The 19228-nt window shown below is 37.9% G+C and overlaps 1 protein-coding gene across 11 annotated transcripts in view; it reads right to left on the reverse strand.

Moving 5' to 3' along the window:
• The window catches only part of KIAA1328 (KIAA1328 ortholog), a 395477-nt gene that overhangs the window by 312432 nt on the left and 63817 nt on the right, over positions 1 to 19228 (reverse strand). For 8 of the 11 annotated variants that reach the window (XM_081562372.1, XM_081562370.1, XM_081562367.1 and 5 more), the window contains one exon: positions 18125 to 18240. The exons of 1 other annotated variant lie outside the window; for it this stretch is intronic. In XM_081562372.1, coding sequence (XP_081418498.1) covers positions 18125 to 18240 — 116 coding nt within the window. Of the gene's footprint in view, positions 1 to 18109; positions 18241 to 19228 lie in introns of all 11 variants that reach the window. 2 more of the 11 variants (XM_081562373.1, XM_081562375.1) reach the window with 1 other exon arrangement.

Below are 19228 nucleotides of genomic sequence, written 5' to 3' on the forward strand. Positions count from 1 at the left end.
GAGAAATAAAGAGTGAAGGCCCTTAAAATCAGAAGCTAAAGAAGAAAACCAACAACAGACACCACAGAAATATAACAGATTATACGATAATATTATGGACAGCTACACATCAACAAACTGAATGACCAAGAAGAGATGGATAAATTCTCAGAATCATATAACCTTGCAAAGACTGAAAAATGAAGTAGAAAATTTGAATAGATCAGTCATTGGTAGGGACTGAAACAGTAACCAAAAAGCTCCCCACACCTAAAAAGTCCAGTCACTTCACAGATGAATTCAATCAAACATCCAAAGACTTAGTACCTATTCTTCTCAAACTATTCCAAAAAAAAAATATATATATATATATATATATATATACAGACAAGAAGAGAATACTTCCTAACTCATCTTATGAGGCTGACATTACTCTGATACCAAAGCCAAACAGAGACAACACAAAAAAGAATATTACAGGGCACTACATCTGATGACCATAGATGCGAAAATGCTCAATAAACTATTAGTGAACTGAATTCAACAACACATCAAAAAGATCATGCACCATGATAAAATGAGATTCATTCCAAGAACACAAGGATGGTTCAACATCCACAAATCAAAGTGACACATCACATTAACAAAACAAAGGATAAAAACCATATGATCATCACAATAGATGCAGGAAAAACATTTGACAATATCTAACACACATTTATAATAAACACTCAATAAACTAGATATAGAGGGATGCATCTCAATATAATAAAGGCCATATATAACAAGTCCATCATACTCAATGGTGAAAAACTGAAAGCATTTCCTCTAAGATAAGAAATAAAACAACAATGCCCACTTTCACCACTCCTATTCAACATATTATTGGCAGTCCTAGCCAAAGCAATCAGGCAAGAAAGAAATAAAAGCCATCCAAGCTGGAAGGGAAGAGGTTAAACTGTCACTATCTGCAGATGAAATGACTTTATATATAGAAAATCCTAAAGACTTCAACAAAACTATTAGAAATAATAAATGAATACAGTAAAGTTGCAGGATTACAAAATCAATATACATAAATCTACTGTATTTCTAAATGCCAACAATGAGCTAGCTAAAAGAAAACTTAAGAAAACAACCCCATTTATAATTGCAAAAAACATAATAAAATACCTAGGAATAAATTTAACCAAGGACGTGAATTATTTGCACACTGAAAATTTTAAGACATTTTTGAAAGAAACTGATATTTCATGCTCTTGGACTGGAAGAATCAACACTACCAAAATGTCCTCATTACCTAAAGCAGGGAAATATTGAGGGCAGGAGGAGAAGAGGGCAACACAGTGAGAGGGTAACAGGAAGGAAGGGCAGGGATCTCCCAAGGAAGGAAATAGGCTGCAAGTGTCAGACACTTTTTATCTCTCTCTTAAGCAGCAGGAGGAAACAAAATACAAGTGTTGGATTTTTTTCCCCTTCTCTACACAGGTTTCTTTTAAAATTCTGTGTTGCCATAAGGACACCTGGTTTCACTGAACTTTTCTGGAACCTTGAGCTAACCAATGCATTTTTCTTATGGAAAATGTTTTTCTTAAGCTATGTTAATAAACTATGTATTTACCCTAGACTCTGTCTTCAAGTTGGTTCTGCCAAAGACTCAGAAGTGACTTGACAAACCAGTATGTTTTACTCATGCAAATATTCTCTTAAGTTATGTTAATGAGACTATGTATTTGCTTGCAAACCTGCCTTTCTTCAAGATTCATGTCAATCATTTTATGGCCCAGGGAAATCCACCTTCTGCCAATGTTATCCCAAAATGCATGTTGTGAGTGAGAGGCCTGGTGCCAGTCTCTGAGTTTTGAGACATTTCCTTTCTCTAATTACCAGCCTGCTAGTAGCCATATAACATCTGGCTAAAGACTAGCAGGGGGGCACTCTTTCTGCCCTCTATGTCAGAAGTTTTCTCTATCTCTTTTATACTTTAATAAAACTTTATTACACAAAAGCACTGAGTGATCAAACATCGTCACTGGCCCCAGATTGAATTCTTCTCCTCCGGAGCCCAAGAATCCTGGCATCTTTCACAGCTCTGAAACAACCTTTCAACAGGATGAGATGGTTGTGTTAGGGGAAGCACACTGACTAAAACCGCCCACCCTGGCCAGGCTCTTTAATAACCAGACGCATGAGTTGTTTTATGACAGGAGATCCTGGTAAGGAATACGGAACTAATAAGCCACCACCAACCGGAAGAGTTTGGGAAAGGTCAAAAGGAGACACCACATGTCCATCCACTTTCCAGAATCCTTCTCGCTAGGATCCATCTTGGCTGAGTGATGCGTGCACCATCAGGAAAGACTGAATTAGAATGACTGGCCAAAGACAATGTGGAAACTAATCCCATCACCATAAAACCCAAGACTGTGAGCCAGGTGGCAGAGCTGTTCTCCTGGGTTCCCTTACCCTACTGCTCCCTACTCGGGTGCCCTTTCCCAATAAAATCTCTTGCTTTGTCAGCACGTGTCTCCTCGGACAATTCTTTTCCGAGTGTTAGACAAGAGTCCACTCTTGAGGCCCTGAAGGGGGATCTCCCCCTTCCTACAACAGTTGTATGGCATCACTGACTCAATGGACATGAGTTTGAGCAAACTCCAGGAGATAGTGAAGGACAAGGAAGCCTAGTGTGCTACAGTCCATGGGCTCACAAAGAGTCAGACATGACTTAGCAACTGAACAAAATCAAATAACAAGTGTTGGAAAGATGTGGAAAAAAAAGAGAACCTTCATAAACTGTTAGTGGAAACATAAACTGGTATAGCCACTATGGAAGACAGTATGGAGATTCCTCATATATGATCCATGTAGTTCCCTTCTGTCTATTTATCCAAAGAATATGAAAACACTAATTCAAAAAGATACCTACACCCTTAGGTTCATTTCAGCATTATTTACAATAGCCAAGATATGGAAACAACCTAGTATCCATTAACAAATGACTAGATAAAGAAGATATGAAATATATATATACGTATATCCTAAGTGAAATAAATCAGATAGGGAAAGGAAAATACCATGTGATGTTACTTACATGTGGAACATATAAAACCAATAAAGAATAAAATAATGAACAAGCCAAACTAAACAAAAAACAGACATGTAGACACAGAGATTAAGAGTACTTGTTCCTGGAGAGGAAGGGTAAAATGAGCAAAGGGGATCAACTGTATGGTGATGAATGGAAAATAAACTGTTGGTTATGAGCACACTGTAGCATACACAGAAGTAGAAATATAATGTTGCAAATATAAAATATATAATGCTACAAATTGATATTAGTTCAATAAAAAATAAAATATGAAGTAAAATATATATATTTTATATACTTTCAATATAACTTTAAAAAGAATCATAATAGAATTTGCTTTGGTACAAAAGGAGGCTTATAAAAATTCACAGAATGCTTGAAATGATAACATTTTTAAATGTGTGAGGGAATAATACAAAGAATAAAATAAAAATATCATGTATTTCTTCATATTCATTTGTATGTTATAAAACTTTTCAGAGTGAGAAAATATTTTTGTAGACTAAATTTTTATAGAATTTTCATAGTCTTGATCACCTTTTTCGGTAAACAGTTCAGATATTATTAACATGTTAAATATGATAAAATTCAGACTTGCAGAGGTTAGAGGTTAGTTTATCCAAAGTCATATATCTAGTTTAAAGGCAAAATGAAAAAAAAATAAAGGCAAAATGAAGTCATGATTTCAAGTTTATGATTTTGGTGTTCTTTCCAAAATACTAGTGTTTTTATTATGTCACAGATAACTCATATTTGAGACGTCCAATTTCTAATTAACTAGATAGAAGTTTACAAAAGCATTTTTCACATAGATTTTTCACTTAAAAAGCCATCTCAGATTACTGTATAACACTATGTTAAGAAGATACTTAACAAGGCTCTGCTATCTCTAATGGCACCCCACTCCAGTACTCTTGCCTGGGAAACCCCATGGACGGAGGAGCCTGGTAGGCTACAGCCCATGGGGTCGCGAAGAGTCAGACATGACTGAGCGACTTCACTTTCACTTTTCACTTTCATGCACTGGAGAAGGAAATGGCTGGCACTCAACTAATAACTGTTCACTTCTATCAGCATACTGCTAGGCTCTCTTCTCAACTGTCAAACTTTCTCTAGTGCAAATTTCTCATTAGGATAATTCCTATTATTTCTAATTCCTATTATTTCTTTCTAATCTTCTTTTCTACTGGTTTCATCTCTTTCTTATATTCTCCTTTGCCTGTTGCCATTTTTCCTGTGTTTATCGGCCTTTGTGTAGATAAAGATCTTTTAAAGGTATGGCCAAAAAATGACACACACATTGTAACTACTATCTGAAAAACTGACCAACTGGAAGATAAATCAGTATTATCTTTAGATATTTGTGTTTTCTAGGTCTTATTTATTTAGAAATTCAAGGACTGTGTAAGACTTTTGATAGGAAGGATTCTTTCTCCATTTTTCACCAGCCTGAGCATTCAGGAAAAGAGCTGAATAGCGTGGGATTTCTCTATTAACAAAACATAATGAAATCCGGAGAAACTGACAATCATTACCATCTTATCTATAAGGAGATCGATTTCAGATATTCAGTTAATCTTTTTATCATTACATGACTATACCATAACTAGATTTACTACATCTGAACAATTAAAGCGCTGGGAATGTAAAATCTTGGGCATGACAATAAAACTAAAAATGGAAATGCTATTGCGTAAGTCTTTACCTGAGGTGAGAATAGTACCATCTGAATCATTTAATCATTTAACTATTCAAAAGTGAAGGCCACATTGAGGTTAAGAACACTAAGACAAATTTGCTATTGGTTAATCATAAAGCCATTCATCACATTCTTCAAATCTAAAGCAATTACAAGCTGTGGTATGGCAAATGGATTTAGCCGAAGAGATTACGTCAGAATAGTACTTTAAAGAAGATGACTAATGAAAAAGGCTAAAGGAAATAATGAACTCTCAACAATAATTATTAAGCAATTGATTTATTGAAAGCCTATTTCTTCATGCAAGAACTGGTGAAACTCCCCAAAGTAATTTTAAATTATGCCAAACAGATTTAGTATCGTTTATCCAGTATAGAACTAATACTAAAAAAAATTAAACAGAAATGTAGAAAATCAGTATTTTTGAATTTCAGTCGGCTTAGCTTATTTACACATGGGCATCAGAAACAAGTGAATACTTTAGCCACTCAGGCTACTTTAGAAGCCCCAAACCACAGCTATTTGAATTCCAGTGTCACTCACTACAAAGCAACACAGAAATCGCTCTGTGGGGGGGGCTCAGGCTTCATATCTAGAACCTTCAGCAAGTCAAAAAGATCAAAACACTATCAAAACCAAGCCTGGAAAGTAAAGCTGTTTTTATTATAAAATGGTACACCACAGATATTAAAAGGATCTCAAACAGTAAGGTTGAAAACTCTTTAAAAGCAAATCTCACTAAAAAATACAAAATAATATTTTAAAGATTACTGTTCAAAGTAACCAGGAGATTAAAAATAAGAGAAAATTATCAGCGGATGATATCTGAAACCATACCAATTATTTAGAAATTGAGTGTACCCTTCTACAGATACACCAAAAGGTTTTTTTGATATATACACAGAATAAAAATACCAAAGAACTAGTCATATCCGACTCTCTGCAACCCCATGGACTGTAGCCTGCCTGGCAGCCTACGGTACACTCCATGGAATTCTCCAGGCAAGAATACTGGAGTAGGCTGCCATTCCCTTCTCCAGGGGATCTTCCTGACCAAGAGACTGAACCTGGGTTTGCCACACTGCAGGCAGATTCTTTACCACCACCATGGAAGTCCCCAAAATAAGAGAAAATTACCAGAGAACGATATCTGAAAACATACTAATTATTTAGAAATTTAGTGTCCCCTTCAACGACACATCAAAAGGATTTTTCAACATATACACAGAATAAAAATACTGAAGAACTAAGGACATATTAAATACTATCTAAATCGGCTCAGGCTGCCACGACAAAATACCACAGACTGGGTGAAATTTATTTTCTCATCATTCTAAAGGCTGGAAAGTCCAATCAAGGTCCCATAGGATTTGGTTTCTAGTGACAGCTCCCTTCTGGTTTTCAGATAGCCACTGTATCCTCACATGTGGGGGATGGGAAGAAGAGAGGGAGAGAGATCCCCTTCTCTTCTTATAAGGCTAGAGTCCTATTGGATTACGGCCCCATTCATATAGACGTCATTTAATCTTCAGTTCAGTTCAGTCACTTGGTCGTGTCTGACACTTTGCGACCCCATGAATCGCAGCATGCCAGGCCTCCCTGTCCATCACCAACTCCTGGAGTTTACCCAAACTCATGTCCATTGAGTTGGTGATGCCATCTAACCATCTCATCCTCTGTCATCCCCTTCTCCTCCTGCTTTCAATCTTTCTCAACATCAGGTCTTTTCAAATGAGTCAGCTCTTCGCATCAGGTGGCCAAAATATTGGAGTTTAGCTTCAACATCAGTCCTTCCAATGAACACCTTAGTGAAGTGTTAGTCACTCAGTAGTGTTCGACTCTTTACAAGTCCATGGACTGTAACTCACCAGGCTCCTCTGTCCATGGAATTCTTCAGCCCAGAATACTGGAGTGGCTTGCCATGCCCTCCTCCAGGGGATCTTCCCAACTCAAGGATCGAACCCTGGTTTCCTGCATTGCAGGCTGCTTCTTTACCATCTGAGCCACTAGAGAAGCCCTTAATCACCCCCTAAAAACCCGTTTCCAGATGGCTACATCAGGGGGTTTGGGCTTCAACATATGTAATTTTAGAGGGACATAAATCAGTCCATAGCAAATATAAAAATAACAAATACAAACATACATAAACAAAGGAACCTTGCTAAGCCCAAAATAGAGGGCAAGTGGCTGAAAAGCACAATCTCATATATCAGTACTCCAAAGCATATAAGGTTAACAGTTAGATAAATTTATCAAGATTTCTTTAAGACTTGTTTCATTTTCACAGAAAGAAAAACTAAAAATCAGAAAAGGTACTATGAGATGGAAAGCAGATCTTAATCATTACCTAGCACATTTGTTTCAACATATAAATATACTTCACATTCTTTTCCAGCCTTAAAACAAACCAAAAAACATTTTTTCAAATATAGACCCCTTTTGGCTAGACAGTATCTTCTTTTCTTCACAGCCTTCGCTTTCTCTGCTACTCAAGTCTAAGAGAACTGCAAATTAGCTTATTCTTCTAAAATGAAATTGAAATGCTCCTGCACTCAGTGACTGCAGTAGAGTCAGAAAGGGATAAAGTAGCTGGTCCAAGACTGACGTCAACTTTCTTATTCAAAATCCAGTACTGCTGAAAGAACACCACAGATGCCCAAGGAGCCATAAGATGCATAAGTTAGGGCTACTGGCATAGGTATGAACAGTTAAAGAGTTCTAAGAGTCAAATACTGCTAAAAATTTTTCAGAAAAAAAGTCCTAAAGTCTCGAAGAAAACTAGAAAAAGGAACAATGACAAAGAAATAGAAACAAACTGCAGTAAGCAGGAAAAAAAAGAGAGTGAGTTTTTCCTATCTAGTATGTAGGTACCACACAAGAGAGTCATAAAAGTGAAGGTCACATATATTACATGGCATCAGAAACAGGGCTTAAATGTCAAAACTAAGAATACACATTTGATACTTTAGGCCATAAGAACCCAAGGCAAGTTATTAAAAAGCCAAATGATGTAATAAAAATAGTCCTTAAGAAAGATTAATCCAGCAACAGTGATGAAGTCAATCAAAGGACAGCAGAAGATAACAGAGATGGGCAAAAGGATACTACGCAAGAATGCAGCGATGTGTCAGTGAAAACAGCAAAAGATAATCACAACTTCTTTATCCACATATACAATGTAATATTACTCAGCTATAAAAAGAACAAAATAATGCCATTTGCAGTATCGTGGATGAACCCAGAAATTCTTATACTGTGTGAAGTCAAACAAATATCATATGATATTGCTTATATGTGCAATCTTAAAAAAAAAAAAAGACTAGAAATGAACTTACCTCCAAAAGAAAAATAGAGTTATAGATGTAAAAAATAAACCTATGGTTATGGGGTGGGGTTGGGGGATGGGGTAGGGATAAACTGGAAGATTGGCATTGACATATACACACTGCTATATACAGACAACTGGGACTTCCCTGGTGGTCCAGTGGTTAAGAATCTGCCTTGCAACACAGGGGATGCAGGCTCAATTCCCGGTCAGTGAGCTAGAACCCCACATGCTGCAGAGCGGCTGAACCCTTGCACCACAACTGTTGAGCCAGTGTGCTCTAGAGCCCATGTGCCACAACTGGAGAGCCTTTGCATTGCTCCTACTCAGCCCATGCACCACAGCTAGAGAGTCTGTGCACCTGCAACAAAATATCCCACAGGATGCAACGAATATCCCACCTGCCACAACTAAGACCTGATGCAGCCAAGTAAATTTATATATAAACTTAAAAAAAAACAAACAGATAACTACTAAGGAGCTACTGTATACCACAGAGAACTTAACTCAATACTCTATAACGGCCTATATAGGAAAAGAAGCTAGAAAAGAGTGGATAACAGATTTGATTCGCTATACACCTGAAACTAACACAATACTGCATATCAATTATACCCTAACAAAAATTTTTTTAAAAGACAGTGGGTTAAGAGTAACATTTCAGAGTGAAAATGATAAAGACTTGGTGACTGTATCAGTTCAGTTCAGTTCAGTCACTCAGTCGTGTCCGAATCTTTGCGACCCCATGAACTGCAGCATACCAGGCCTCCCTGTCCATCACCAATTCCCTGAGTCCCCCCAAACCCAATCCATCAAGTTGGTGATGCCATCCAGCCATCTCATCCTCTGTCGTCCCCTTCTCCTCCTGTCCTGAGTCTTTCCCAGCATCAGGGTCTTTTCCTATGAGTCATCTCTTCGCATCAGGTGGCCAAAGTATTGGAGTTTCAGCTTCAACATCAGTCGTTCCAATGAACACCCAGGACTGATCTCCTTTAGGATGGACTGGTTGGATCTCCTTGCAGTCCAAGGGACTCTCAAGAGTCTTCTCAAACACCACAGTTCAAAAGCATCAATTCTTGGCACTCAGCTTTCTTCACTGTCCAACTCTCAGATCCATACATGACCACTGGAAAAACCATAGCCTTGACTAGACAGACCTTTGTTGGCCAAGTGATGTCTCTGCTTTTTAATATGCTATCTAGGTTGGTCATAACCTTCCTTCCAAGGAGTAAGCATCTTTTAATTTCATGGCTGCAATCATCATCAGCAGTGATTTTAGAGCCCCCCAAAATAAAGTCTCACGCTGTTTCCACTGTTTCCCCATCTATCTGCAATGAAGTGATGGGACCGGATGCCATGATCTTAGTTTTCTGAATGTTGAGCTTTAAGCCAACTTTTTCACTCTCCTCTTTCACTTTCATCAAGAGGCTCTTTAGTTCTTCTTCACTTTCTGCCATAAGGGTGGTGTCATCTGCATATCTGAGGTTATTGATACTTCTCCCGGCAATCCTGATTCCAGCTTGTGCTTCCTCCAGCCCAGCGTTTCTCATGATGTACTCCGCATATAAGTTAAATAAGCAGGGTGACAATATACAGCCTTGACGTACTCCTTTTCCTGTTTGGAACCAGTCTGTTGTTCCATGTCCAGTTCTAACTGTTGCTTTCTGACCTGCATACAGGTTTCTCAAGACACAGGTCAGGTGGTCTGGTATTCCCATCTCTTTCAGAATTTTCCAGTTTATTGTGATCCACACAGTCAAAGGCTTTGGCATAGTCAATAAAGCAGAAATAGATGTTTTTCTGGAACTCTCTTGCTTTTTCAATGATCCATCGGATGTTGGCAATTTGATCTCTGGTTCCTCTGCCTTTTCTAAAACCAGGTTGAACATCTGGAAGTTCATGGTTCACGTATTGCTGAAACCTGGCTTGGAGAATTTTAACCATTACTTTACTAGCGTGGAGGAGCTACCGTGGGCCGGAGGTCAGGGATGGTGGCTGAGAGGAGCTACTGCATCCGAGGTAAGGGGCGGCGGCTGCACTTTGCTGGAGCAGCCGTGAAGAGAGACCCCGCGTCCAAGGTAAGAGAAACCCAGGTGACTGTACAGAAGAGCCAAAATACAAGTGAATCTCAGGAACATCCCACATATCTGGATTTCTGGATAATTAGGTCACACTCTAGTAAGTACTCCGTCAGCCCCCTGCCATTTTTTTAAATCAACTTTGGATAAAAAGCACTGTAAAATATATTACAATTTTTTAAAATAAAATTTTGCTTTAACTATAAAGCAGGCTAGAAAAGTAAGACCTATTGATATTTGCATTGTTCAAAAGATATTTCCTGTCATTAAGATTTTACTCTTAACCCTGCAATGGGCTGTATCTTTATCTGTAAAAATAAGGAAAAGAGCATTGGATTCACCTATCTTAACCAAGTTATTGTGAAGATTAAAAAGTATATGTTTCAGTGCTCTGTAAATAGAAAAGTGAAAGTGAATTCGCTCAGTCGTGTCCAACTCTTTGTGACCCCATGGACTGTAGCCTGCCAGGCTTCTCTGTCCATGGGATTTTCCAGGTAAGAGTCCCGGAGTGGGTTGCCATTTTCTTCTCCAGGGGATCTTCTCGACCCAGGGATCGAACCTGGGTCTCCCACATTGCAGGCAGATGCTGTACCCTCTGAGCCACCTGGGAAGCCCATACACAAATGTAAGACATCTTACTAATAGAAGTACTAGACATACGTAAAAAAGGCAATGGGATAAAAACAATTTGTCATTATTTTGATGCCTCAGAATCATCATTACGAATGTTAAGCAGTGTGCTGCATTTCATACAGGATGGTCTTGAGATACATCTAGGTGGGGAGTTCTGGATTGCTGTACATTTTCAGTTTTTGTATGGTTTTTAATAGTTTTAATAGCTAACTCTGTCAGCTTCAATATCCTCACTGTAGCTTCTTTCCCTACTTCTAATCTTCTGCTTCTAATGGACTTATAAACTAGATCTCAGACAATGAGTTTAATATTATACATGTGATAGCTTCAAGAATTTTCATGTGAGAAAAGTGCATTATTTAGGGGACCAGAGCAGGTAAGGAGTACTTCTTTTTACTTTCATCTTGGATGAGTGCAGAAAAGTAATGGGTAAATATAACTCACTACCACAGAGTAACTTAAACTCTAAAGGCTTACTGAAATGAAGTATATGGGTTTTATAGTATATAAAGTATATAGATTTTTTATAGTATATAAAGTATATAGATTTTTTACTTTCTGTAAACATTTATCATCAATTTCTCCCTTCAGTTAGCATTAATATCTAAGTATTTTTAAGAGAACAAAATAATATTTAAGAACAGCTAAGGCAACAGTACTACTAGTAATAGCTAGTTCTTTCCTTAAGCATGCTTATTTCTTCTTAACACAACGGTAAAGGGTTATTTAATCTGTTATTATGATTTACAATGACAATATTATCCTGATAATATACAATAACAATGGTCCAAAACCTGCTAAAGTTATAAAGCACCACAGAGCAAATACAATAGCCCCCCAAAGTACAACTTACACAGTATTAGAGATAGTTATTAGATTAGTAAAGCAACATTGTCTAGGGCTTGCTAAATGGAATTAACTGACTTTATCCAAGTACACCAAATAAGTCCTATCACCATAATTCAATTTGTAAACATAAAAAAAAAAAAACAATATTTATTCAAAAGGCCAAGATTCATCAAAGCTGATAAGGTGTCGGGCAACATACTTTGCTATATTCATATGCCACAACCACACTGCCAGGCACCAAAATACCCTCTCCTCTGCCTATAGGCATCTTCACTAAGTTTATATTTTTAATTCTCCCCAAACTGTTTCTAAGACTGGAGAATCTCCTGCCTTTTCTTATGAAGGATCAGAAATTTTAATTAGAAAAAGAAGACTAATCCTTTCTTTTGAAGTTAATTTCCTTTCTCATGAAACTTATTTCTATTTATTATACTACCCTGCCTACCCACCCAAGACCACTGTACCCAGATCTGTGATAGAACTTTCTATAGTATGGTTATTACTCTTGGCAAAAGTCTATCAGATCATAGTAGTCTGGCTCATGTAGCAGAGATGTATATAGTTAAATAGAAAGCTTTGAATACCTCTGAAATATTACTGCTATTCAAACAAATGATTTCTTTTTATATAATTAGATGAAATTCTTGTGAGTTTTCTCTAGCCTAATTTCAGCACAGATATACTAAGACCTTTGGCTCATTCTAAAACATTCCTCAAAAAGGTTAACGTTGGTTCCTTTAAAACGCTTTCTTCCCAGAGCAAGGTTTCTAAAATGACCTCTGATACAGTGGGCTCAAGGATCTAAGCTCTAAGTACCTCTAAACCTCTTCAACTGACTAACTCTCAGAGATAAGGAACAGATCAGAAGAAGAAAACAAACATTTCTGTCAGTCTGGTTTCTGGGAGAGGAAAGTAAAACCTGGTTTGCCCTTGATAAGCACCTGACTGGTATAAATGAGACAGAAAGATTTCCTCCTTCATTGAAACAGAAGACAAAGCAGATCAATTTCACTCTCTTAAAAAAGTGAAAGTGTTAGTCGCTCAGTTGTGTCTGAGTCTCTGGGACCCCAAGGACTGTAGCCCGCCAGGCTCCTCTGTCCATGGAATTCTTCAGGCAAAGATACTAAAGTGGGTAGCCATTACCTTCTCCAGGGACTCTTCCTGGCCCAGGGACTGAATCCAGGTCTCCTGCACTGCAGGAAGACTGTTTACTCTCTGAGCCACCAGGGAAGTCCTTTCACTCTCCTACTGGGCCTCTAAGCAGCCTAAGCATCTGCTTAACCTAATGAAAACCATCAAAACCCCAGTGAAGAAAGGAAGAGTTGAAAAACAAAGGAGCTAGTGAACTCATTCCTCATCTAAATTAATCATAGTAATAAGGAGAATTGCTATCTTTTTTTCAGTATTCCAAAGTAAGAAACACACACTGCTAGATTCTTTACACACATAAAGAAGCTACCAAATTTCAACAAGCCGGCAAAAAAAGGCATTATTAGCTATCCATATATTATAGATGAAAAAACACTCGGAAAAGTTCAGTAGCTTTCCCAAGAACAGACAGCTCATCAGTACTAAAACAATTGTGACTCTAAAGCCCATTGTGCTTTCTTGTCTGTCACTTCCCTTGCTCTGTCAGTTAAAAGAGGGAAGTCAGCAAACATCAGACTTCACTTTCCTTCTGTAAGCTTTTGATACCATCCTGACCTGAGACATATATTCTGGAATTACATCAACTCAAATATTAGTCAACTTTTATAATGGCTACATCCTCTGTGTCTTACACTATTACACGCTAACATGTTTCAGAATTATTCCTATTGGACATCTTATTCTGTCCCTTTCAGATTTACCTCCCTATTCATACACATTTAGTTAGGGAAAAATCTACTAGGTTCATCAGATTGCTAGACTTTGTAAATGGCATATTCATTTACATAGCTAATTTCTCAGAAAACAAGTTTTCTTTGTTCAAAGACTGAAAACTATTAAGAATGTTTATGTTTTAGTATTAAATTCTCTAATTAGCTTAAGAACAAATCCTTCAAAAGCTTGATCCAAATGCAAACATGTAAAATATGTTCACTCTTTTCTACTAAGGGACTGCTCTGGGTTCATATAATTAATTATAAATCCTATTATTAGGACTTTTACAACAAAAGAAACCCATAAATTAGGATAACACATCATTAAAATGCCAAAAATCAGAATCCATATAGTTCCTCATGCAGAAACAGGCTTTAAAATAATTTGAAATGATCTCATTTCATGTATGTGAGTCTGAATCATTCATGTATGATAGGTAAATGTATCTGTAGTTAAAATTACATTGTTTTAAATTATATCCTTGTTTTATGTTTCTAAGTTTTACAGAGTTTTATGTACAGTAAAATCATCTATATTAACCTTTGACAGGTTTATACTGGTAAAGGAGATTCATACCTGAGCAATCTACTTGGGAAAAAAGACATGGATCTCACTGTTTTTTAATCATATCTTCCTTTCTCTTTTCTTTGACAAGTTCCACAAATACCACTTATCTTTAGGTGATTCAAAAAAAATCTTAAACCAATTACACTAACTGCTACTGCTAAGTCACTTCAGTCATGTCTGACTCTGTGTGACCCCATAGACGGCAGCCCACCAGGCTCCCCCATCCCTGGGATTCTCCAGGCAAAAACAGTGGAGTGGGTTGCCATTTCCTTCTCCAATCCATGAAAGTGAAAAGTGAAAGTGAAGTTGCTCAGTCGTGTCCGACTCTTAGGGACCCCATGGAATGCAGCCCACCAGGCTCCTCCGTCCATGGGGTTTTCCAGGCAAGAGTATTGGAGTGGGGTTGAACATGGTCTAACATTTACTCCAATCTTCACTCACAGTAATAATACTCAAGTCAAATCTTTTTATATCAAAATAGGTCTAACTACGACTCATGTCTAAGTCTTTGACTGTATTTTCCTTTACTTTTTAATCTTACAATTTAGATCGGAGTAAGCAAACTTTTCTGTCAAGGGTTAGATAGTAAATATTTTAGGCTATTCCGGCCACAAGATCTTTATTGCAACTGTACCACTTGCAGCTGCAGTGCAAGAACAGCCATGGAAGATATATAAATGAATGTGTGTGGCTGCACTTAGCTGGCACCTGACAGGTTTGGCCCATGGCAGTGGGCTGACCTATGTGCTAAGAAAAAAAGGAAATACTGTGTCACTACAATCACCTGAGGGTATCTTAATATTCAGTCTGACAGAAATTATTCTGTTCCTAATCATGCCGAATGTCGACTGCTTCGATCCTTCATACAATTAATCTTGACCCAGACAGTGCTAATTGTAATAGTCCACCAAAGTTAAATTGTGCTTTACCATATAGCCACACATTTTTTTTGTTAGGCTAGCACCAGATAAACAAGGTCCCATTCTAACTGTAGCCAGGCTTTCTAAATTGTCTGCGACCTCTTTCGTCTCTCATCTTATTTCTCAGCCCCAATTCCACTGGACACAATACTATTTTTTTCCTCCCAGGAAGATCAAGGTATCACCACCTCCTCCGTATACAAAAAGTGGTTTCAGTCTCCTCTACTTCTACTACCAGAGTTGAAGGCTGACTTCATTTCCAACCCCCTTCCTGCTGCCTCCCACTGTATAAACTGGACAAGCTGAGTGTTCACTTTCTCAGCCTCCCCTGCAGATGAGCAGGCCCACACGACAAAGTTCAACTTCAGCTTCTTCAGTGTTACTGGTCGGGGCAGAGACTTGGATTACCATGATATTGAATGGTTTGCCTTGGAAACGAACAGAGATCATTCTGTCATTTTTGAGATTGCATCCAAGTACTGCATTTCGGACTCTTTTGTTGACCATGATGGCTACTCCATTTCTTCTAAGGGATTCCTGCCCACAATAGTAGATATAATGATCATCTGAGTTAAATTCACCCATTCCAGTCCGTTTTAGTTTGCTGATTCCTAGAATGTCGACGTTCACTCTTGCCATCTCCTGTTTGACCACTTCCAATTTGCCTTGATTCATGGACCAACATTCCAGGTTCCTAGGCAATACTGCTCTTTACAGCATCGGACCTTGCTTCTATCACCAGTCACATCCACAAATGGGTATTGTTTTTGCTTTGGCTCCATCCCTTCCTTCTTTCTGGAGTTATTTCTCCACTGATCTCCAGTAGCATATTGGGCACCCACCGACCTGGGGAGATCCTCTTTCAGTATCCTATCATTTTGCCTTTTCATACTGTTCATGGGGTTCTCAAGGCAAGATGCTGAAGCTGAAACTCCAATACTTTGGCCACCTCATGCGAAGAGTTGACTCACTGGAAATCACCCTGATGCTGGGAAGGATTAGGGGCAGGAGGAGAAGGGGACGACAGAGGATGAGATGGCTGGATGGCATCACCGACTCGATGGACATGCTGCTACTGCTGCTGCTGCTAAGTCGCTTCAGTCGTGTCCGACTCTGTGCGACCCCATAGACGGCAGCCCACCAGGCTCCCCCGTCCCTGGGATTCTCCAGGCAAGAATACTGGAGTGGGTTGCCATTTCCTTCTCCAGTGCATGAAAGGGAAAAGTGAAAGTGAAGTCGCTCAATTGTGTCCGACTCTTAGCGACCCCATGGACTGTGGCCTACCAGGCTCCTCCATCCATGGGATTTTCCAGGCATGAGTTTGGGTAAATTCCAGGAGTTAGTGATGGACAGGGAGGCCTGGCGTGCTGCAGTTCATGGGGTCGCAAAGAGTCGGACATGACTGAGAGACTGAACTGAACTGATGATAAAGTTCAGGACAACAAATATCTCATGAAAGACTGCTGAGTGGCAGTGTGGGGGGAAATGCCATGACAAAGACTGCATGTGTTCTAAAAACAAACAGGGAGTCACAACTACCAGAAAGGCTTCCTTCCTCTTTTTTTCTGCCTTAATGCAAACATAATAACTGAAATTGGAGCAACCATGTTGCAACTTGGAATCCCACAATCATTAGAAGAAACTAAGAGAACTCTATAGACCCATGGCTGAAAACTTTAAGCCACTACAGCAACGCCAGCAGCCACTTACCTTCATAACTGTTACGTGCAAAGTAACAGACCTGTAAAGCGAGCTTCTATTACACATAAAAGCACTCCTGATCTACCTGTTCTTGAAAGTGCTAGGGTCCCGAGTCACTACTCCTTTTGCAAAGTGAAACAGCTGAGCACAGTTGTAAATTCTGACTAAACAGTGCTGTTTCAATCAAGAGAAAAAAGCATCAAGATGAAAATCACCAAAGGGGGACTGCCTGAGAGTTGACAACCCAAGGCAATAGAGTCAATGAAAGCAAAGAAAAGAGAAGGCTTAAGCTTACTCAAGTGCTAAAGAAAAAATATAATTAGAAAAGTACTCCTTTGAACTGGGGGGCCCATAAAACTAACAAATGTCCTACTCTACAAATCAAATTGGAGAATTCTGATTATATTAATCTGCGATCACACATTCCCACTGTTTGAAAAATGCAAGTTCAGATCTCAATTTTAATAGTTACTTTCTGTGCATTTTTCCCCAGTGAATTAATTTATCTTTATGCTTCTCTTTGCCTTGTTTTCACAAAGGTGTAGTTCTGTCACTATGTGATCATTTTTGACACTCAAAGAATCTACAAAATAATTATTAAAATCACATAAATTATGATACTGACAATAAGAACAATGGTTCCTTCAGGAATTCACATACCCTGGCAGATTCAGGATCCTAACTTTAGGGACAGTCACTTCTCTTTTTTGACAATGTCAGTGCAAAAACACCCAAAGATAAGCAATTCTACCCAGTCAAAACAATTTCAGCAATACACTTATTTCAACTCATATATCCCTTAAAGTACAATCCTTAAGTTAAAACTTCAGTTTTTACTTTATTTTCTTACAAATAACGCAATCATACATATTTACACTCACACACACACACACACACACACACACACACACACCCCTCTAATTCTACACCCAATAGATTCTCTTCCATGAAAATAGTTTGGGGGTATTATGCTGCAGTTTAAATATCTATCAATTACAACATCTATAAACTACAATGGATTTTTTTTAATGATATTCAAGTAGAATGCCTTAGAACTGTCAAAGCTTTAGCCAGAAAGAATACCAAAGACAAAGATGTTTTGGGCTCGATTACAGTAGTGGAACAGAATTTAATAAAGTTCCAACACTACATTTTAATGCCCAAGTTTCTTATTGTCTCTTTGAGTTGACAAATATGTGCTCCACTGTATAGCAGCAGCAGTGGAACAGCTGGATGGCTGTATCAAGCACAAAGGGAGCCACAGCACATGCTGTTAAGTGTCGTTCTGATTACCTCGAAACGGCAGCCCATGCAGATTTACACTCGGTAATAAATTAGAACAATTATTTCTCTGGAGTTTACATTTTCTTCATGAAAGAATCAAACTTTCTGAACGTTAAAAAAGACTTTCAAAAAGGATATCTTCCCTTTCTTTGATGATCAATTCATTCTGTTCTTCCAACTGCCTGATCTTCTTCTCAAATGATTCCTGCTCAGCTTTGAGTCTTTCTTCTGTCACTTCCTTTTCCTCACTTACTCTAAAAGAAATGTAAGTGAAAAGAAAATGCCATGAGGATAAAATAAAATATGTGTCGACAGCTGTGGTTTACCAAAACTAGATTTCTTCCAGAAGTATGCTGGTTTTTTCAGGGATACTTTATGTCTTTAAAATTTCTTCTCAAATTAACCCTTCAGAAAGGAATCTTCTACACTTTTGTAATAAAACGTGTATGTGATTTTTACATCAAGAATTTTTGTAATAGTCAGAATTGTCTTAAATACAGAAAGTCCTATACTTCATGGGTTCCCAATTATGATCCAGGACAGAAACATATCTAATACAGAGATTTCATCTTTTCATTATCAAATAGGCACAATTTATATTGATTTAGATTTTTTTCCATATTTCTATTTAAATCCTAACAATAAAATAAACAACATATATATCACTTAAATACTTCACTAAATATGCATGGGAAATTTTACTTTTTCCTGGTACTTATACCCTGCAATCCTCAGTAGCATATAAATGACTGGACTGGAATTTTTAAATGGAATTAACATAAAAAATGTCTGCACATTTATTCTTAGTTCAAAAAGGATTATGAAGTTAAAAACACTGACCAAAAATATGTATCCTTAATGCTTAACTCTGAAAAGCATCCCAACTAAAAGAAAAAAAAACCTAAACAATAACAACATTAAAACTTAACAAAGGACAACCTTAATTTTCATGTTACTCTGTGAACAGAAATGTTGGTTCTGAATTTATGTTACTGGTGATTAATTCTCCAAAAAGAGCACAACACATTTTACCCTCTAAGATCACACTGAGATATGTGTAAGTGAAATCCACAGGGAATCCAAATCTTTTCTCTGAGCATCTAAATTTATTTCCTCCCACACCTGTATTCTACCAGAACAGTTTCTGAATAACATGGACTCCACAGCCTATCCTTTGTTGCTAGATGGCGATAAGATCAATGAGATAACAGAATGAAAATTAGAATTTTGAATGTTCAAGAG

This window comes from Giraffa tippelskirchi, chromosome 14 (genome assembly GCF_054371585.1).
Source record: "Giraffa tippelskirchi isolate mGirTip1 chromosome 14, T2T-mGirTip1v1.2.pri, whole genome shotgun sequence".
Classification (NCBI taxonomy): domain Eukaryota; kingdom Metazoa; phylum Chordata; class Mammalia; order Artiodactyla; family Giraffidae; genus Giraffa; species Giraffa tippelskirchi.